Here is a 23,006-nt window from a genome sequence, read left to right as displayed (position 1 = left end):
CCAAGGTAGGGTGTGTGTGTCCAGCCTAGTGAGGGTGTGTGTGTCCAGCCAAGGTAGGGTGTGTGTGTCCAGCCTAGTGAGGGTGTGTGTGTCCAGCCTAGTGAGGGTGTGTGTGTCCAGCCTAGTGAGCGTGTGTGTGTCCAGCCTAGTGAGGGTGTGTGTGTCCAGCCTAGTGAGGGTGTGTGTGTCCAGCCTAGTGAGGGGGTGTGTGTGTCCAGCCTAGTGAGCGTGTGTGTGTCCAGCCAAGGTAGGGTGTGTGTGTGCACCTAGTGGGTTTTCCCCTGGGAGGTGTTCTCCTGCACACAATGGGACAGGCTGTGTGGCTCAGCTTTGGCTCTTTCTCCCTTTGTGTAAGGGTGGTCTCTCCTGGAGCTCTTCGGAGGTCTGTCAGCTCCGAGAGCTCTTCTCCCCCCCAGACACACTGCTGTTGGTTGCACACCAACCTCAGTGTTCGTCTGCAGAACTCCCCTTGGTGTGGCGTGGACCCTGGTAGGCACACAGCTGGTCTTTCCGAAGGAGAACAAAGCTGACTGGACAGCACTGTCAGATTTCATTTTTTTAAAATTGTCTACAAATGACTGAAGAGGTGCCAGGAATGTTGTGTCCTCCTGTAGTTTCTTTTTGAGGATCCCAAGAATGCCATCCAGCTCCTTCTCCAAAGACTCGGTCCCTGGACAGATTGAACAGCAATTTAATTGAATTCACACACACACACACACACACACACACACACACACACACACACACACACACACACACACACACACACACACACACACACACACACACACACACACACACACACACACACACACACACACACACACACACACACACACCTAACTGATTTATTGTCGAAGTTCTGGCTCATGAACACGGCGGCACGCACGTGGAGAAAATGTGCCATGAAATGTAATCTGTCTACATTTTAAACTCTAGAAAATAATTATGTTCAAGTAGGCTACTTGAATTAAATAAAACATTAATTATATTAAATACAATTAATTGGATCATAATATAGTCCAATAAAATATATTACACTGCATAATGAGCAATAAGTAACTCTGAGTAACTCTACAACACTGTTTTTTCTACTTTTACTGCGATGCATAATCTGAGTAAATCTTCCACCTCTGGAAATCACCATGAACACCTGCAGCAGTGTTTAACACTGAAAACACACAGCTCAGTTCAGTTTCCTTGCAGGTCCAGTACCGGTACCGGTCAGAGAGGAGTGTTTACCCCCCGGTACCGGTCAGAGAGGAGTGTTTACCCCCCGGTACCGGTCAGAGAGGAGTGTTTACCCCCCGGTACCGGTCAGAGAGGAGTGTTTATTGTGTCTCGGTCCGGTGCGTCCAGTGACGGGCTCCGGTCAGTTTGTAATTAACCTACATCAGTAACAGTTCATTTAGTTAAGGTATGAACTTAATCCTAGGAAGGGAAAACATATATAAGACCTTTGTAATGAAATCCAAGACTTTATATACCAAATGCAAGGCTTTATTAATAATAATATAAATAATATTTCTCTAAAGTTGACAGGCTACCTAAATTAATTCATTTCATAATTTCACCTTTCTACATCAAATCAGTTTACCTTTGTTTACCGTCCTCCCTTGGGGAAACCCAGAGATATATGGGGGAACCAACCAAACTAAAGGGGAATGAGGGAGGAATAACACCTGCATCTGATGCTTTCGTTTTACCATCAGTAGCCGATATCCCCGCTGACATTAGAGGAAGGAACCCGACGCTGTGATTGGTCAAACTCTACGCTGTTTTAGCCGCCTGCTACCATCAAGAGTTAGACTGAGACGGCTACTGCACGTCAACGAGTGAACTCAAAGCAGTCACCTCATTTTCACGTAGTTTAAGGTGACAAATCGTATCACCGTATTTTGATGTCAAAATGCGCATCTACTACGCAAAATGCGTACAGGTTGGCAGGTCTGCAGACAGACAGACACACACACACACACACACACACACACACACACAGACACACACACACACACACACACACACACACAGACACACACAGACACACACAGACACACACAGACACACAGACACACACACACACACACACACACACACACAGACACACACAGACACACACAGACACACACAGACACACACACACACACACACACACACACACACACAGACACACACACACACACACACACACACAGACACACACAGACACACACAGACACACACACACACACACACACACACACAAACACACACACACACACACAGACACACACAGACACACACACACAGACACACACACACAGACACACACAGACACACACAGACACACACAGACACACACAGACAGACAGACAGATGCACACAGCAACTGAATTGCCTCGTGTGTAGTGTAGGATCCTTGTGTGAGAAGTGGACTTACTGGGCCCAGCTGATGTGTGGACAGCGTCCTCTCCTCTGGACCGCTGGTCATCTGGGACAAAGAAAATAATCATGTTGGGGGGGTTGTCAGCTTTGTTTTTCACTGATGGTACACACTCTCATCATGTACTTTAGTCTGATGGTACACACTCTCATCATGTACTTTAGTCTGATGGTACACACTCTCATCATGTACTTTAGTCTGATGGTACACACTCTCATCATGTACTTTAGTCTGATGGGACACACTCTCATCACTTTGTACTCACCCAACACTGACTTTGGCTCCACAGGAACAAACCAGTCATCTGGAGCGGTCCCTCCTGTCCCCACACACACACACACACACACACACACACACACACACACACACACACACACACACACACACACACACACACACACACACACACTTTGTACAGTTTGCACAACTTCTACACATCAGACTGTAGTCCACGTCCCATCATGAAGTCACATACCTGAAGCTATTTCATAGAAGAGCTTCCTGAGAGGAGGTGTGCTTGTTAGTGGGGGGGTCTCACTCACACCAAACGTTTGCACCACGGCACTCTGGTGCTTGCAGGGCGCGCCCGTCCTGCCAACAGGGCAGGTGCAGCAGCTCAGTCCTGTATTGACATGGTACCAGCCACCCGCTGATGCACTGGGCACCAGAAAGTTGACTTCATCCTCCTAAATTTAATGGTAAGGAGGACAAACAATATATATTAAAATAACAATAATTGTAACTGTATGATGTACATATGCAGACACACACATATACACACTTACCTGGACAATTTTCTGGCAGTCCACATCATCACACTTGGGGGCTGAGAGGTTAATCAGCCGGTTGTTGGCGTAGTCAGTGAGGCGCCGGATGTAGTATGCCTCAAAGCGCGTGGTGATGAAGTCCACCAGCTGGGTCAGGTTGTGGGACTTCAACCTGTGAAGGACCTTGTCTTTGACAATCCTCACGGCACTTTCAACATAGTTGTTGGTGTTGTTGCCACGCAAGCACAGTGCCCACTCCTGCCGCCTCCCATACACCTCCAGCAAGCTTTTCATAAAGTTCTTGTGTTTTGATGCCAGGGGATCAGCACACAGCGTGGCGTAGGCCGCAGACAGCTCTTCTGCTGTTCTGGCATACACAAGACCTCGGAATCCATTTAGCAGCTGTGGGCGTTCTTCTTCTTTTATGCCATTATGGCTGTTCCACAGCCATCTCCACATCGCCTGGAGCAGATGAAAGGTGCACAACATGAGGCTGGCTCCAGGGTAGACCGTGGCAAGCGCCTGTCGCAGAGCTGAACAGTCCCCCGTCATGAATGCCTGTGGACCGTGGTCTCCGCGGCCAAAGAAAGCAGCAGGTGGGAGAAGGCGTTTCAGCAGGGCGATCCCAGCGGTTAGAGTGGCTGCACTCTCTGATGTGGTGATCAGCACACCAAGAGGCAGTCCGCCTGCAGCAGAGGGGGTTACAAAGAGTAAAAGGCGGTGGGTTTTCCTGTTGCAATTCCCCGAGGAATCCACAAAGACCATCTCTCCACTCTGCTGCACCCTTGTGTGGACCCGCTGCATCACAGGGGTGCAAATGGCCACAACCTGCTGGCCGTCGATGGTCTGTTCTATCTGAGCACAGACACAGCCATGTTCCTCGTTATACCTGGCAAGGCGCTCTCGGAGGTCTACGACCATCTTTTCTCCAGAAGGGGCACCATATGATTTCTGGAATATTTTGTAGTATAGCCTGTTTTAACACATAAGATCATTGACACAGTAAGGCTTACAGTATGTACAGAGAAAGAAAGTCAGAAGGTACCCCAGTAGGTTTTTTGGAGTTAGTCCTATATGGACACCTGTTTGAGCTAACCTGTAGCAGAACTGGAGGTCTGGGCAGACGGCCCGGTCTGCTGCTGCATAGAAATAATCTTCTCCCTCTTCCTCCTGCAGGTCATATTTGATGGTATCGAGAGCAGATGAGGGAGAATGACCTTTCTCAAAGAGCTCAGTCAGCCTTTCAATGGTGATGGCAGACACATCCCTTTTCCTCAGGGCATCGGCGCCAGCGAGGCTGTGGTTGTGCTCGTTCCTCCAGTTGACATATAGGAGGTAACCCTCCGCCATGTGGCGATCTGTCGACCTGGGAACACCAGAGGAGTGGAACACTAATGATATTGAAGGATACACACATGCAATAAAATGATCGTACAGAGCTGACATTTATGACTCTAAGGGCTCCTGCACACTGCCTGCGTGACATGACACGCACACGTCGTGACGTCTCAGGCGCAGCTAGAGCCGCGCCAAAACACAAGCATGCTAGAAATAGGACCGACGGCTATTTCTCACGTGACACTTGGAGGATTTTTATGCTAAAAACGTGACCGACGACCGGAAGGCCAGACTTAATCTGACTCCAATTCTATGGTCACTACACCCTGAATAGTGTTTGTTTACTGGTAGATCAGAGAAATAAAACTCTGGATTTGTTCAGTTAAAGTTATAACAAGCTTTAGTGAAGAATGATATTGCAAAATACAAGAGTGTATGCATACGGATCCAAGATGAGTCTGCCTGTCCCTGGCCAAACAGGCCGAGGTTCCCCCAGCATGAGACGCTGCTAAGTTAAGATACTCTCTATTTATCCATTTCTGTCCCATCATCTGGTGGTGCTGTCATCAGTTTGGATCCGGTCCAGATCTTCTGGCTCCAGCCGGCTGCTAACGATATGTAACACACTGTATGAAAACGTTACCTCGGCTTCTCCCATTCTCAGGTCAACAGAGACGAGCTGCTCCTGTTGGATTTGAATACCTGTGTGTTCTTAATCTTCTGCAGACTTAAGGAGTTGCGTGAGAGCCGAGGCCATTTCCATACTTTGCGCCACATATCTCGCGCTTGCAAAACACTGCTCCATTGTCGTCTCCGTCCCCTGCGATCAGAGAGGACCTTTTCTCAGGCAATATCCCCTACTCCCTTTATAATGGCTAATCACTTTAAAACCAGATGGCCTCTCATAACCCAGAGAAGTGGAGACAACAAGGTCAGCTTCATGAACTCTAAAAACCTCTTACTTTATTCTCACAAAATATATTCTAACACACGCCAGCGTGTTGGAGGAGTTTCCAGACAAAATAGAATAGGAAAAGATGATTATATGTCATTTTGACACGAATACATTTAATAAATGACATGTTGATGTTTGAAAGTCTCGAGGTTTTGACATAAATACAGATATATAAATGTAATTTAAAATAATAATAATAATAACTAATTATTGATTTTCTGATATGTCGCCTGTCAATCCAGAAGGAAATATTCTGGAGCCTATTCTGCCGTCAATACTGCCGACGTTGTCTTTGCTGTAATCAGATCAGAATATATTTATGTTTATGAGAAATATCCATGTGTCAGACAAGACTAGCAGCAGTCAGACACCTTTCTGGTGGGAAAGACGTAGAAAACACCACGCAGCTGACACGCCACGCTCACGCTCACGCCACGCCACGCAGCTGACACACCACGCTCACGCCACGCAGCTGACACACCACGCTCACGCCACGCTCACGCCACGCAGCTGACACACCACGCTCACGCCACGCTCACGCCATGCTCACGCCACGCAGCTGACACACCACGCTCACGCCACGCCACGCCATGCTCACGCCACGCAGCTGGACACGCCACGCCACGCCATACGCGAGCTGACACGCCACGCCCGCCATACGCAGCTGACACGCCACGCCACGCCACGCAGCTGACACGCCACGCTCACGCCACGCAGCTGACACGCCACGCTCACGCCACGCTGCTGACACGCCATGCTCACGCCACGCTCACGCCACGCAGCTGACACACCACGCTCACGCCACGCAGCTGACACACCACGCTCACGCCACGCTGCTGACACGCCACGCTCACGCCACGCAGCTGACACCACGCCACGCTCACGCCACGCTCACGCCACGCTCACGCCACGCAGCTGACACACCACGCTCACGCCACGCTCACGCCACGCCACGCCACGCGCGCTGACAACCACGCCACGCCACGCCACGCCACGCCACGCCACGCCACGCCACGCCACGCCGCTGACACACCACGCCACGCCACGCCACGCCATCGCCACGCACGCAGCTGACACGCCACGCTCACGCCACGCAGCTGACACGCCACGCTCACGCCACGCAGCTGACACGCCACGCCACTACGCTGACACACCACGCCACGCACGCCACGCCACGCAGCTGACACGCCACGCTCACGCCACGCTGCTGACACGCTCACGCCACGCAGCTGACACACCACGCTCACGCCACGCAGCTGACACACCACGCTCACGCCACGCAGCTGACACGCCACGCTCACGCCACGCGCTGCTGACACACCACGCTACGCCACGCCACGCCACGCAGCGACACCACGCTCACGCCACGCAGCTGACACACCACGCCACGCCATCGCCACGCACGCAGCTGACACACCACGCTCACGCCACGCTCACGCCATGCTCACGCCACGCAGCTGACACGCCACGCTCACGCCACGCAGCTGACACACCACGCTCACGCCACGCTGCTGACACGCCACGCTCACGCCACGCAGCTGACACGCCACGCCACGCAGCTGACACGCTCACGCCACGCCACGCAGCTGACACGCCACGTAGCTGACACGCCACGCTGCTGACACGCCACGCAGCTGACACGCCACGCAGCTGACACGCCACGCAGCTGACACACCACGCTCACGCCACGCCACGCTCACGCCACGCAGCTGACACGCCACGCTCACGCCACGCTCACGCCACGCTGCTGACACGCCACGCTCACGCCACGCAGCTGACACGCCACGCTCACGCCACGCTCACGCCACGCTGCTGACACGCCACGCTCACGCCACGCCACGCAGCTGACACGCCACGCTCACGCCACGCAGCCAGTGTGCAGGAGGACTTCGACACAGGGCACATAGCTTTATTCTGAATGGTACCTTGACCTCCTGTCCTCCATGCTTCTTTTGAGGACAAGGAAGAGGGTGGCAGGGCAGTTGGTGTTTCTCGAGTTTTTGCCAGACGAGTAGGTTTTATGTTGACATCTGAGATCAACCTGGACAGTACATAGAAATCAGTAGACCTGCGTGTGGTACTATTTGTTGTCCATGTATATTCATGCTGTATTTCAGACTCTCTCCCTGTACACTACCCTTCCACTTCCAACACTTACTCTATACACGTTGTATCGCGCTGACTCCGGATACGTTCTGGCCTTCCTCCATGTTAAAGTGGAGGAATTCTGAAACTCCTCGAGCCATTTCTCCACCTCCTCTTTAGTGGAGAGCTGCACTTTTAAATGGGCTCGAAACTCATCCTCCTTCACACACAGCAGATGGTTATATCCAGGGGGTAAGAGCTCCTGTCAGCCAAAAAGTCAAATAATCAACAATCAACATGTATTTATATCGCACTTTACAGCAACCAGCAGGTATCCAACGTGCTTCACATCAGGAACCAAGAAGAACACAACATATCACACTAGAAAAAGAATGAAACGTAGAGAAGGTTAGAAACAGGAGGAGGAGAGATGGAAGAGTTCACTCACAGGGAGTATTAACCCCTTCACGGTTCATGTCACAGAACAGGTGTGTGCATGTCGCAGTCAGAAAGCTTTCCATCCCATTGACTTGTGTGTGTGTGTGTGTGTGTGTGTTTGTGTTTGTGTGTGTGTGTTTGTGTGTGTGTGTTTGTGTTTGTGTGTGTGTGTTTGTGTTTGTGTGTGTGTGTGTGTGTGTGTGTGTGTGTGCGTATTTGTGTGTGTGTGTGTTTGTGTGTTTGTGTGTGTTTTTTTGTTTGTGTTTGTGTGTTTGTGTTTGTGTGTGTGTGTGTGTGTGTTTGTGTGTATAGAATTGATCTTAATCAATCTAATGCCCACCAATCATATACATTAACTGCGTTGCCAGGTGTCTGGCAAATATGGCACCATTTAATATGAGCGCCCATACTCTTCATGGCTGAAAACATAAAGAAGACATGTTGAAATGTGAAAGCATTAGAAAACAAAGATTGTGTAAGCGTCCCAGTTCATCACAGCAGTATGGAGGTACAGGAATACACACCAACATCTGGCTCTGTCAGTCTCTACGGGACAGGAAGGTAAAGGGGCAATTATATATATATATATATATATATATATATATATATATATATATATATATATATATATATGAGCATTATATTTGTGAACCAAGGCTAATCCATGTTGTTGTACAGATGTGTATGTGTAGTCTCCGTCAGAGGGAGAGCTGTACAGAGGAAAGCTCCTGTGGGCGGTTTAATAATATTAATAATAATAATATGTAACTCCAACACAGCCATGTCTTCCGGGTGTAACTTGTTCATGGCCCAACAATCCCTAACCCTGCACAGGTCTACGCAGGTCTACATCAGGCCGGGTCCTGGTCCTGGCGTGGCCATAGTGGGGAGGGGAAATCTCGAGACCGACAACAGCTAAGGTTAGCATTAGCTGTGTGCTAACCTCCCGTTAGCTCCTGTTATTACTAGATGTTATGATATTATGATGTCTGGTTGGTGTATCAGCTGTTTGGAGGACAGGAGCTGAGACGTTTATAATAACCGTTAACTCACCACATTTAGCAACTTTGGGAACAGCACGCGACCAACACCTTCGGCAGTTTAAACACCAAGAACCACTTCCGGGTTGAGCGGAAACAGCAACACCTCATAGCGGTCGAATAAAAACAAAAAACTTTTTTTTGTAAATGATGACCAAATGCTTTGACGTCACAAAATACGAATTTAGAAAAAAACAATGAAATGAAGATTTAACAGAAGTAAAAGTGTGTTTCAGTAAATATTATTAATATTATATTATTATTATTATTATTTTATTATTATTATTATATTATTATTATTTTATTATTATTATTATATTATATTGTTATTATATTGTTACTATATTATTATTATTATATTATTATTATTATTATATTATTATTATAGTATATTATTATTATATTATTATTATTATTATTATTATTATATTATATTATTATTATATTATTGCGTGAGTGTGCATGTGTGTGTGTGCATGTGTGTGTATGTGCATGAGTGTGCATGTGTGTGTCTGTGTGTGTGCGTGTGTGCATGTGTCTTTGTGTGTGTAAGCGTTTAAAATGCGTGTGTGTGCGTATGTAATGTAACGTGTGAGCATGTGTGTGTGTGCGTGTGTGTCTGTGTGTGTGCGTGCGTGTGTGCGTGTGTCTTTGTGTGTGTGCGTGTGTGTACGTATCTGTGTGCGTGTGTGTAAAGCGTGTGTGGTTGTGTGTGTGTGCATGTGTGTCTTTGTGTGTGTGTGCGTGCGTGTGTGCGTGTGTGCATGTGTGCATGTGTCTTTGTGTGTGTGTACGTGTGTGTGCGTGCATGTGTGTGCGTGTGAGCATGTGTGTGTGTGTGTGTGCGTGTGTGTCTTTGTGTGTGTGTGTGTGTGTGTGGTGTGTGTCGTGTGTGCGTGTTTTTGTGTAGTGCGTGGTGTCTTTTGTGTGTGTGTGTGTGTGTGTTGCGTGTGTGTGTGTGCGTGTGTGTCTTGTTGTGTGTGTGCGTGTGTGTGTGTGTCTTTGTGTGTGTGTGTGTGCGTGTGGTGTGTGTCTGTGTGTGCGTTTTGTGTGTGTCTTTTGTGTGTGTGTGTGTGTGTGTGTGTGCGTGTGTGTGTGTGTGTCTTTGTGTGTGTGTGTGCGTGTGTGTGTGTGTCTTTGTGTGTGTGTGTGTGCGTGTGTGTCTGTGTGTACAATCAGCCAAACAAAACAGGACACGTCTTTCCATCAACATGAACAGATTTTTTATATCTTTAGAGCAATAAATATTTCCACTTTTTTCCTCATCATATCTCTGCAATTTCAAAAACAAAAAGTACAAGTAATATATATTTATATACACAGCTAAAATTCTTCATACATAATTTTTAAAATAATGTCGTCTCTGTTGACATATATTTGACACGGTACTCGTACAATTTTACAAGGACTATTCCAGTCTCTCTTTGCTCTACACTATCAACATAAAGCGGTCCCTTGTGTTGTCCCTGTCACACACAACACAGACTGCCTTCCCACCGGAACACAAGACTCTCTTCACTTGAACTTTAACCACATCTCATGTGCTTTCTTTTCTTTTTTAAATGTTCCCTGTTTTGCAGTCAGATCTGTTTCTGTCAGATCTTCCGTTCCGGTGCAAACGCAGCCAGACACAAACTGCCCTCTGTGGAGCAAAGTGAGTACACACATTGTTATTTTTCATACAATGATGGTTATGTACATTCATGTTTATAATACAGTTTCATTCAGTGCAGATACTGTAATAAATACCACATGCAAACCCAAAGTGGAGAGCAGGCCTGGGCAGAAAGAAATAACAGATTTAAACTGAGCATTTAAAGAAACATTTGTGTGCTATTGTATGTTCTGAAACTGCATATACTCCACCAGGCAGCCTTAGATTTTAGTTTGTTTCAATGAAAATCTACTTGCAGAGACTTGCAGCAGATAGCTAATCCATCACAGAGAATTTGCCTTGAATCATTTTATTTCAACACATTAAATATAAACTCCAGAATTAAAAAAAAACAAGCAACATATTGTAATTGTTTTTGCATTGAAATGGTTGTTGTTCTGCAACCAACTGTCAAATCACAGATGTCAGAGTTTTCTTATAGCGATGCAACTAACAATTCATGTATATATTGTCGATTAATCTGCCAATTTATTTTCTTATTATTAGTTGTTGGGTTGGGGTCAAAGAAACAGGACTTTCACCCAGGAGGCCAGGGGTTCAGGTCCCGTTGGAAAAGAGAAGGAAACAGAGAGGTTTTTTTTACTTTTAGGAACAAATGGAGCTACGTCACGTTCTGAGTCATGTGGTAACCTTCAGGAAGTGAAGTCACGTCTGATTTGAACCCAAACCTCCATCTTTTCATCATCCTAACTCAGTAGTTTTGGTGTCTAAACCGAACCAAACTGGGACCGTTTCACAACATTAACCACGTGGTTAAAACTGCCACAGTTACCTTATCTGGTTTAGATATGAGGACGGAGAACTCTCAAATGGGTGGGGTTGGAGGAACAGACCACATGTGTGTGTGTTTGTGTGTGTCTGTGTGTGTTACCTTCTCTGGTTTAGATATGAGGATGTATTTCCTGCCACCACTAGGTGCGCTAATTTATGAAAGGCTTTGGATTTGGATTAGTCCAAGCACACAATGTAAAATCTGAAACAAATTCAGAAAGAGTCACCAGGAGACCGAGATCATGGCTGAATGTTTGTTCGTTTGTGCAGCTTTGACTCCTAATAAATGTTGACAGTGATAGATTATCTGTGCAGAGATTGACACTGTAACCAAACCTACCCAAAATGGTTGGCAGGAATGTAAAGTACATACAAGTTGTAGTTGATACAACATGCAAAAGCACAGTATGAAACTTTCAAATGGAAACTTTAGAGAGGGTGTGCTTCGTCTCGGGCACGCAGTGGAACAGGGTTAAATGTTAATCCTGTACGAGGTAGGTTTGATCCAGTGCTCCACGAGTTTTGAGTTTTTGTTATTTTCGAGTGTGTTTTAGGTAACGTTTTTTGCAACACAGTCTCACTCCCAGCACGTCACAAACCGAGGCTTGGTAAGGTTTCTTAAGTGTTCGTTACTGACGCAAAAAATCTCCTTCAGCGTCTCAGACAGACCCGGGGGAGGGGGGTGGGAGGGGTTCAACTCATTCCAATGTAATCCTATCTGCGGTGATATTTGACGCTCTGGTCGGGACTGATTTTTTTATCTGCAGAGTGAAACCACTTAGTTAGGGAATGAGTAAGATCATGGGTGTGATTTAAACATTTACGTTTTAGTGACACGTGGGACAAGAACGGGACATGATCCCCAGTTTCCTGGGTGAGAGTCCTGCCATACAGACACTTAACTTTAGCGCCTGTGTGGGACGCACTCTAAACTTTAGTGCCTGTATGGGACACACTCTAAACTTTAGTGCCTGTATGGGATGCACTCTAAACTTTAGTGCCTGTATGCTGTATGGGACACACTCTAAATTTTAGTGCCTGGATGGGACACACACTAAACTTTAGTGCCTGTATGGGACACACTCTAAACTTTAGTGCCTGTATGCTGTATGGGACGCACTCTAAACTTTTGTGCCTGTATGGGACACACTCTAAACTTTAGTGCCTGTATGGGACACACTCTAAACTTTAGTGCCTGTATGCTCTATGGGACACACTCTAAACTTTAGTGCCTGTATGGGACGCACTCTAAACTTTAGTGCCTGTATGGGACACACTCTAAACTTTAGTGCCTGTATGCTCTATGGGACACACTCTAAACTTTAGTGCCTGTATGGGACGCACTCTAAACTTTAGTGCCTGTATGGGACACACTCTAAACTTTAGTGCCTGTATGGGACACACTCTAAACTTTAGTGCCTGTATGGGACGCACTCTAAACTTTAGTGCCTGTATGGGACGCACTCTAAACTTTAGTGCCTGTATGGGACACACTCTAAACTTTAGTGCCTGTATGGGACACACTCTAAACTTTAGTGCCTGTATGGGACGCACTCTAAACTTTAGTGCCTGTATGCTCTATGGGACACACTCTAAACTTTAGTGCCTGTATGCTCTATGGGACGCACTCTAAACTTTAGTGCCTGTATGAGACACACTCTAAACTTTAGTGCCTGTATGGGATGCACTCTAAACTTTAGTGCCTGTATGAGACACACTCTAAACTTTGGTGCCTGTATGCTCTATGGGACACACTCTAAACTTTAGTGCCTGTATGGGACACACTCTAAACTTTAGTGCCTGTATGCTGTATGGGACACACTCTAAACTTTAGTGCCTGTATGGGACGCACTCTAAACTTTAGTGCCTGTATGCTGTATGGGACGCACTCTAAACTTTAGTGCCTGTATGGGACACACTCTAAACTTTAGTGCCTGTATGGGACGCACTCTAAACTTTAGTGCCTGTATGGGACGCACTCTAAACTTTAGTGCCTGTATGCTGTATGGGACGCACTCTAAACTTTAGTGCCTGTATGGGACACACTCTAAACTTTAGCGCCTGTATGCTGTATGGGACACACTCTAAACTTTAGCGCCTGTATGCTGCATGGGACGCACTCTGAACTTTAGTGCCTGTATGCTGTATGGGACGCACTCTAAACTTTAGTGCCTGTATGGGATGCACTCTAAACTTCAGTGCCTGTATGGGACACACTCTAAACTTTAGTGCCTGTATGGGACACATGCTAAAATTTTGTGCCTGTAAGTTGGGCGGCCTTGATTTGTGCGTCGGTATCTGACGGTGAGAGACACTGAACAAGCATTTCTGTAGGTGTGTGCATTTACATGATGAGAATAGTTCCTAGAAGCTCAACATATATTGTTTGTTTTTGTGTGATTTTGAAAGGTTGTTAGGTAGCAGAAGTGTTGCTTGTTGCATTAAAAGGTTGGTGAGAGGCTTCGCCGAGGCTTCGTGATGATTCATGCGGGGGTGAGTGAAGTCAATTATCACAGTTTGTATTAAAAATATTAGAACCTATTAGTTGTATGTTAGTCACAGAAAATTGTTGGTTTTGTTGTAAACATATTCAAAATTAAATTAGTTTTAATACTTCCATAAAATGCCCAAATCAGAAAAAAAGAAATCATCTCACACTCGTAAGCACATAACAAAATTAAAAATGCTAAAAATACAAAACAGCCCAAGGAGTACGTTATGTTAGTAGAAGCTTGTCACACAACAATATTGATAATAATATCGGTAACACACTCTAAAAAGTCAAAGGGGTTCTTCAGATTGAAAACAAACAGGGGACCTAAGACGGTTCCCTGAGGAACTCCATCTATTCATTATAATCCCACAAACCTCGAAAACAAAAGGCTTCTACAAAAAACATTTAAGGGACTTTAATAGTTTTGTTTTCTCGTGAAGAACCCTGATGAACGTTTGGTTTTTAGAGCATACGTTTTGTTAATTCAAGCAATTCTGAACCTCAAGTTACAGGTCAACGCTGTTGGCCCCGATTGGAAAAAGAACAAACTGTACAGTTAATATCTACACTTGGCGCATTCACGTAATCACACGGAAACAAAAAATCATGTCATTAATATTTGCATTCAGAACATCACAGGGATTTCCCATAATCCACCAGCTGGTAAAGTTTTACATTAGGCTGAGAAAACCTGCCACTTTGACAGGAAAGCAACAAGCACTGAGAGGTTTATTTCTAGTCGAGAAGTACAAATGGCTGGTTAAAATAGTTAAAATGGTTGAAGAACTTTCTATCAGCCATCATGGGCTTCTTGCCCTGACATCTGGGGATCTCGATCAAACAGAGCAAGCGAGAAAATACACTTTAATACTGGCATGGCAGGTTTAACACAGAGTGCAAAAATAATGTGTAAAAATGAGTTTGTTCAAGAATATTTCACTCAGTGCTGCCTGACGGTAAAACATACTCTGCACTGCAGTCCCGTGAGATGTTAGCTAAGATTTTTTTTCCTTTTAAAAAAGATTTTTTTTAAAAAAAAAAAAAAAATTTAAAAAAAAAAAAAAAAAAAAAAAAAAAAAAAAAAAAAAAAAAAAATTAAAAAAAAAAAAAAAAAAAAAAAATAAAATAAAAAAAAAAAAAAAAAAAAAAATATATATTCTTTCCTCCTTTTAAATAATAAGTTTTTTTTTTTTAAAAAAAAAAAAAAAAAATTTAAAAAAAAAAAAAAAAAAATTTTAAAAATTTTTTTATTTTTTTTTTCAAGGCACCACAAGTAAGTGGGATTAAACTTTTTTTACCCTCAGCGTCACCACAACAGTTTTTAACCCTTGTGTGTTCTTTTCTAAATGTCTATATCAGAAATATGGGTTTCTTTGTTACTACCTAATTTAAATTACCCAAAAAATACACGGATGATTCCATACAACGGGCATCGCAAGTACGACAAAATATCGGATCTCTACTGTTTTTGGGTGTTTTGTTAAATTTTTTTGCATTTGAAAAAGAAAATCTAAATGTTTCGAAACAGTATCCTCACTGAACGTTGACATGTACCCTTCTGTGATTATCCTTCCTTTATTATTAGTCTAAATAATTCATAATCTTCTGCTTTTTTATCTCCAGGATTAGGTATAATTTCCTATAAATAAGGTGTGTTGACCATGAAATTCCAAAAATAAGTGTAAAACTATATTAATAAGTTGGTGTAAGTGATGTTCATAATGGTAGTGAAAGGAAGTGTAAAAAACATTGAAAAAAGCGGCAAAAGGGTCGAAAAAAGTGTCAGAAAAAGTGAAACATTTTTAGTTTTGACTCGGGAGGACGACAAGTGAACGATCCAGTGGAAGACAGAACGAGGGTTAAGAGTTCACAATAACACATTTTGAACTGGGGGGGGAAATTAACTATAATGTTTTTAATTAGCCAAACATTTCCCGTTAGAAAGGACAAGGAAACAGAGAGTTTTTTTTACTTTAAGGAACAAACAGAGCTATGTCACGTTCTGCGTCATGTGGTAACTTTCAGGAAGTGAAGTCGCGTCTGATTTGAACCCAAACCCAATTCTGGCGCAAAATGAACCTAGGGGTTAATAACATATGTGTACCGAGTCAACCGTTCTCTGGGATCTGTTTTCATGCTAATCTAATGTGTCTCTAGCTTTAAACTAGCTACGAACGCTGTGCTTGAGCGATGTTACTGGTTACTGGTTGCACGGCGTTCGTTGTTCGACTGTTCGTGACTGTTTTCCAAGATGGCGCCTGCATGTATACGTGAACGCTACTGTCTTTATAAACTATGTTTTTGTCTGTACACTTACAAACTTCTCAATGCTTGGGTTTACATGTACAGACCCTCATTATGAGAAACATTATGCTACTGTTGAAGTGTGGTGCTATTTTGAGCCTTGTTAGTGGTGTAGAAATAGAGATTTACCCTCTGCCCTGAAGGCTAGCGTTAACAGCTAATCAGCAGTACAACAAAATATCGGATCTCCACTTTCATTGAATTTTAGGATGTTTTATTTCATTTTTTTAGCATTTAAAAAAAAAAAAAAATTTTAAAAAGGGTTAAAAAAAATTTTTTTTTTTTTTTTTTTTTTTTTTTTTTTTTTTTTTTTTTCTATAAATGAGATTTATTGACCATGAATTCCAAACATAAGTGTAAAACTAGCAGTGATAAGATGGTGTTGGTGGTGTTTATACATGGTAGTGAAAAGAAGTGTTAAACGTAAATAAAACGTCAGAAAAAGTGTTGATTTTCTGTTTTCAACTGGCAAGTGCATGGTTGAATGGAAGACAACACAAGGGTTAAAACAGGCTCAATGCTGTTTTAAGCCTCCAACGTAGCCTTCCAGGCAGCTAACCCTAACCCCACATTTAGGGTTACCCCCAATTTCCACCACCGGAACGGCGGCGGAGTCAATAGGTTTCCATTAAAGTCAGTGTTTGTATTGTGTGTATAATGTGTGTGTATTGTGTGTATAATGTGTGTATTTCCACTGACTGCAGAACGGCTGCGTCCTGACTCCGTCCCAGCTCCGGCGGTCCCAGCCTCCGGAGCTGATAGGCAGAGCTTTTATTGTTGCCGGACGCCGGAGAGCTCCGCAGCAACTCAGCACACGGCAGATAGTGGGGGACAGGAAGTGGAGCACAGAAACAAAATAAAACATCCGGTGTATTAAATAAAATCCAGCGTGCTCACGGCGGATCATATCTCCCTGCACTACACCTTGAAAACATCATAATGGGCAGAGACAGGCCTGAAGTCAAGTTTGTGGTTCTGTTTATAGAAATATATTGCGCGATCATACGTGAATTTGCGAGATCTCGTGGGTCCTCGTGACTTCAGCTGTCAGTCACGGCCGCAGCCGTGACGCAAGAAATCCGGACCTGGTGGGTATTAAAGGACGGCGGAGCACGCAGCCGATCCGCAGATGGTGGAAATTGTGGGTAACCTTACCCTAAACATAACCATTGCCGCGCTGCCTGGAAGGCAGTGTTGGGGGCTTAAAACACCAAACACCTTAAAACAGCGACCCGTGTCGAGGGTCTGAGGATAGAGGGTGTTGTTTGTTATACAGATGATCCACGTAGTTATGGAACTTTTGTTTGCACAATTTAGATTTTCTAGCCTTAATATATAACCTTTTACATTTCCCACCCAGTTCATTAAACATTTCCAGGGATTATAAATTACATTATAGGCAGATCTTGTTTAATGTGACCTGAAATAACTCTTTTTAGGACTTTTTTTTCAGCTCCCCGGCTTTATCAAAGACAGACGAGCCCAAGAACCAATAGACTCTATTTCCCAGACTGCACCCTGTTTGGCACCTTTCAGCGTAATCTCCCGGCAACACAGAGGGACACGTACAATACGGAGCATGAAATACAAGTTTACATATATTATTATTTCTCAGAAATTCAGGCTTTTACTTTTAAATATGCTGGGACACTTGCAGGGGAGAACTCACTCAAATAATAATAATAAAAGAATAAGTTGTTGGGAAAATTCAGTGTCAAATGTCAACCATTCTCATTTTAAAGTCCCAATCCGAGAAACCCTGTAATCCACAAACACTAAAGGCCTTTAGTCAAAACACAAAGGTACAAAGACACCTGTATAGTTTTTGTTACGATGGCTTATTTAAAGTTTTAAAAAAAGTTTATTGTAGAAAGTAAAGTCTTCGGTAACCTTCACTAATGCACTTTTTATGGTCAAATAAATGCTGGATTGGGGCTTTAAATCACAACACATCCCCCCCTCCCCCTGCATATCAAGTTTTAAAGACACACCGACACTCGCTAGCTATTGCACAGGTCATGCACGCCTGTCTAAGACACAGAAACTGCACCATATCAACGCTAACCGCCGTGACGTGACGCCGCAGGGCTCAGCAGCCAAAACTATGGTACAAGTGCTTTTTGTGCGGAAAACAAAGTGGTGCAAGACTAGTGTGATTTTTGGAATATAGTAAAAGGACTCGTTGCGTTCTCAGGCTTCCTAAAAACCTGAACTGTCCCATCAAATGATCCCGTACAGCATCGAGCGTTAGCATCGAGCGCTAGCTAACCCTCGTGTTGAAGTCACAGGCACTGTTCCCTTCACGTCTGGTCCCTGAACCGTCTGTCAACCAAGTCTGACTCACAATTAGACACAAACACTTCCTGTCAGGACAGAACTACAAACATGTCCTCCGGAGACGCAGGCCGCTGCTCAGGGGAAGATGGAGGAGATTCTCTCGGCGTTCGGCTTGGTTCGGTTGCGTTCTTGTTGCTGGTTGCTCGGTCTCTGAGTGTGAGAGCGTCTCTACCTGCGGGGGAAGTGGATGTGGAAATAACACAGACTGAGTAGTTTCCTCTTCCCCGCTCTCAGCGCTCTCTTCCTCACTAAGCGGCCATTTTGATTTCCTCCTCCTCCTCTCCTCCTCCTCCTCAGCGTCGCCCCCCGGTGGCTCACTGCCGGGTGGCGGACCGCCGTCCTTGGCTTCTGCCTCCTCACACGACCGTGCTGATACGGCTGACGGGTTTGGATTTGCCCCCTTGGCCTCCCGCGGCCCCCGGGTGCAGGGAGGCCGCGGCGTTGGCCGGCGGCGGCAGCGGGGAGTGGGGGGGCGGGGGAGGGATGGAGGAGATCAGCGGGTACTGCGGCGCGTAGGGCTGCGGAGGCGTCTGCGTGACGAGGCGCGCCGAGGGCGTCTGTGGAGGCGGCGTGGAGAAGATGAAGTGGGTGGAGGGGGGGAGGGGAGGGGCTGAGGGGAGTTGTGCACGTGGTTGTGAGTGTGGAGTTGCGGGTGTGGCTGCGACGCGAGATGGTCAGCGGCCTGCGCCTCCACCCGACGCCTGGGTGCGAGGTAGTGAGTCCGGCGGGGAGTGGTGGGGTGACGGGGGAGTGCGGGGACAGCGGCGGCGGCGTGATGAAGCCCAGGTTGTAGCGCGGCTGCTGCCCGGTGCCGTGCTGCAGCCTCTGCGAGGCGGCGCAGCTGGACGGGCCCTGCCGTCGTGGCGGCGCAGAGAACCTGTGCGCCAGGGCGGCGTGGTGCTGCGGGACGCTCTGCACGTGGTAGCGGTGGTGGTGGTGGTAGGGGGGGGGCGGTGTCTGCTGCTGCTGGTGCCCAGTAACACTGACTCCGCCTCCTCCACTGTTGCCGTGGCAATACTGAGCGTGCAGAGCCTGGAGCTTGGACGGCCCCCCTCCAACTCCTCCCAAGTCCGACTGGGCGAGGTTTGGCGAAGGGGAGGGGCATGGGGAAGGGGAGGAGGGGTGGGGGATGGGAGGGGCGGGGGCGGGGTAGTGGGGGGGCGATGAGATATTGGGGATCCGCGGGCGGACCCGGTGGAGTCGGGGCGCCGTCATCGGTCAGAGGACCGGACCGGCCACGCGTGCCGCCGGAGAAGTTCCCCAGCAGGCCGCCGCCAGTCGGGCCCCCCCCGCCTGCCATCCCTCCTCCGCCCCCAGCCCCTCCCCCGCTCACGAGCGGGGAGGTGGCGACCCCCCCCTGGGTGTGACAGAGCCCCGGCCCACCCCCCACCCCTGTACCGGGGCTCTGAGTAGGGCGGTGTGGCCGGTAGGCTGCTGGAGAGGAGGGGACCATCATGGGGCTGTAGGACAGCGCTGCAGCCAGCAGGGGGCGCTGCTGGTGAGGCCGAGGGCTGCTAATGATCGAACCCTGAGAGGAGGAGAAGGAGAACAGAGAGAGGAGGAGGAGTAGAACAGAGAGAGGAGGAGAAGGAGAACAGAGAGAGGAGGAGGAGTAGAACAGAGAGAGGAGGAGAAGGAGAACAGAGAGAGGAGGAGTAGAACAGAGAGAGGAGGAGAAGGAGAACAGAGAGAGGAGGAGGAGTAGAACAGAGAGAGGAGGAGAAGGAGAACAGAGAGAGGAGGAGGAGTAGAACAGAGAGAGGAGGAGAAGGAGAACAGAGAGAGGAGGAGAAGGAGAACAGAGAGAGGAGGAGTAGAACAGAGAGAGGAGGAGAAGGAGAACAGAGAGAGGAGGAGTAGAACAGAGAGAGGAGGAGAAGGAGAACAGAGAGAGGAGGAGTAGAACAGAGAGAGAGGAGGAAGAGAACCAGACCATCAGTTAGTGCCTGTGACTGTATATAAAGATGGAGGATGTGCGCTGAAAGTGCACAGTGAAACCCAAATATCCCAGAAACAGGCGCTGAACTGAACTGAACAAACTAAACTGAACTTTCACACCTGCCTTGTTTAGTTCGGTTGAATCTGACTTGAGTTGGTTTGCTCCGCCGGTTAATTTGGGCAGGTGAGAACACAGCAATCACACTGCACCAAAAGGGACCAAACAAGAGTACCAAGACTTGTTGGATGAGGTGGTCTCGGTGCGCTTTCAATCCAACTCTGGAGAGAACGTGATCCGACCTCGAACCGCACCAACTATATGAATATACTTCACTTCAAGTCTGAGCTGATGTCTCCTGTAGTCTGAGATGCAGCAGAGCAGCAAACTGTAGCAGCTTCAATGTTTCTCTCTCAGAAACAGACTGTAGTCTAGCTCGCCGGTGTGAAATGAAACCGAACAGAAACAAGTTTACAAACTCATCAACTGATTCAGAACCAAGGCAAACCAGCTACAGGTGTGAAAACGCCCTAAACTCAACTGAACTAAACTCAACTCAACTAAATTCAACTAAACTCAACTAAACTCAACCAACTGAACTGCTTGAAAGATGTAAATCCTGAACTCCTCTCTGCAGTGAACTGTGTGACTTGTTGTCGATGAGTTAAAAGAGCAGATTTCAGGACAGGAGAAGAAAAATGAGCGAAGGAACGTCCCGGTGGTTACGACACAAAGGCTACGTTCAGACTGCAGGAACCCAAGTGAGGTGGCCCAAATCAGATTTTTTTGGGGGTCAAGTGAGCAGGTCAGACTTCTTCAGAAGTAGCGTGAACAGTCAAATCAGATGTAGACCACTTCCATATGTGGTCCTGAATCACACCCAAGTCTGATGTAGACCACTCCCATATGTGGTCCTGAAGCAGACCCAGATCTGATTTGTTTCAATGTGGCCGCAGTGTGAACAACCAAGACGGATTTGATGAGACTTTTACGTCAATCTACATCAACCTTTGTCCCAATTCTGCTCCAGCGGGAGTTAGTCCTAGACACAGACAGGAACATGGAAAACACAGGAAAAACTAGACTAGGCTACAACATGGAGAACAGTGATGGAGCAAGTCAATGGAGTGAGAGGGTTAGACCTAATTAATGTTATGGCTGCCATTACACAAACATTTAGAAATAAAAGTGAAAATGCTGACTTCCTCCATAACCTCCCTAACTTTAGTTCAGCAGCGTGCTGTGTCTGATGTCATTGTTAGTGGTCTTTAGATCATGCAGGTCAGTTCGAAACTGCAAACAGTTCACACTGGAGTCTGATATAGGCCACGTTTTAAAAGGTCAGCCAAACAAAAAATTGGCCTGCAGTGTGAACGTAGCCATAATAACTGCAACATCACTGTTTGATTTGATTCTTCAGACGAAACATGAAACGTGACAGAACATTCAGACGAACATTATGACACAAACATGCTGCGGCGGCGTACAGGGAGGTCCCAGCATGCATCATGCTTTAGGCCCCGCCCCCGGCAAACTTACTTCAATGGTACTGTCCAATGACCCGACACTGTTCCTACGACCCCGCTTCCCTGTCACCCAATCAGAATGAGGCAGTTTTAATCCCGTAAAACCACAAACTTCTGTTGTTGTACAGATTAAACAAACAAACTGTCTTTATGCTAAGCTAGGCTAACCCCGTCCTGAGTGCAGATCCTTATCACACGCACACACACACACACACACACACACACACACACACACACACAACACGCACACACACACAGACAGACAGACAGACACACACACACACACACACACACACACACAGAAACACACAGACAGACACACACACACACACACACACAGTGTTGATGTGATATCATCTTGTTATTAGTATCTGCGTCTTGGTAGTAATTTTATATTCCGTGCTGTATGTTCCTGTAGCTGTCCAGCAGGGGGAGACAGAACACCATCTAACGGTATTATTTCACATTTCATCACATTTCATCAGTTGCATAACAGACGCAGGTTTGCTCTCTGAGTCAGTGAGTCATAAGAACTGACTGCAGTAAACACAAACAGAATCTCAGTCACGTTTCACAAACTAAACAGTGTTGATATTTTACACCAGTGTTTCCAAAACCCTCTCTGAGGTCTGAGGTACCCAACAGTCCTCTACCCCTTCACCATGTTTGTTCCCTAACCCTAACCTTTAACCTGCTTTCAATATCTGGCTTTCTTTTAAACAGCTTTATATATATAACCAAACATGTTTTTTTTAAGGAGGTTTTTAAATGTTTTATCCACATCAGTGGTCCCCTTGTACCCGTGCACCTTGTAGCGCCCATCTGGGGGGTTTGAACCCAAACCTAACCCCATAACTATTTCAACCTTTAGCTAACTCTTTCAGGTGGTAGCTAACTATTTTAGCTTTAAGTCGGTAC

At 46.2% G+C, this 23,006-nt stretch overlaps 2 protein-coding genes across 2 annotated transcripts in view; both read right to left on the bottom strand.

Moving 5' to 3' along the window:
* Nucleotides 1-151: 151 nt before the first annotated feature.
* On the bottom strand, nt 152-7,832 carry LOC120559090 (the record flags this gene model as incomplete). The annotated part of the gene is made up of 8 exons (XM_039800513.1): nt 152-670; nt 2,420-2,470; nt 2,688-2,741; nt 2,898-3,108; nt 3,208-4,162; nt 4,286-4,555; nt 7,408-7,523; nt 7,641-7,832. Coding segments are annotated over 8 exons (2,253 nt in total), but the record flags the coding sequence as incomplete, so codon positions are not given.
* A 10,962-nt stretch (nt 7,833-18,794) lies between these two features.
* The window catches only part of LOC120559089 (IQ motif and SEC7 domain-containing protein 2-like), a 112,664-nt gene continuing 108,452 nt past the window's right edge, over nt 18,795-23,006 (bottom strand). Inside the window, exons 16-18 of the mRNA XM_039800512.1 lie at nt 22,102-22,151; nt 19,810-20,154; nt 18,795-19,700 (exon numbers count right to left, since the gene is read on the bottom strand). Coding sequence (XP_039656446.1) covers nt 18,795-19,700; nt 19,810-20,154; nt 22,102-22,151 — 1,301 coding nt within the window. The remainder of the gene's footprint in view (nt 19,701-19,809; nt 20,155-22,101; nt 22,152-23,006) is intronic.

Source organism: Perca fluviatilis, chromosome 5 (assembly GCF_010015445.1).
Source record: "Perca fluviatilis chromosome 5, GENO_Pfluv_1.0, whole genome shotgun sequence".
In the NCBI taxonomy this organism is placed as follows: domain Eukaryota; kingdom Metazoa; phylum Chordata; class Actinopteri; order Perciformes; family Percidae; genus Perca; species Perca fluviatilis.
Note: the sequence above shows the minus strand (reverse complement) of the source record. Positions and strands in the feature narration are given on the sequence as shown.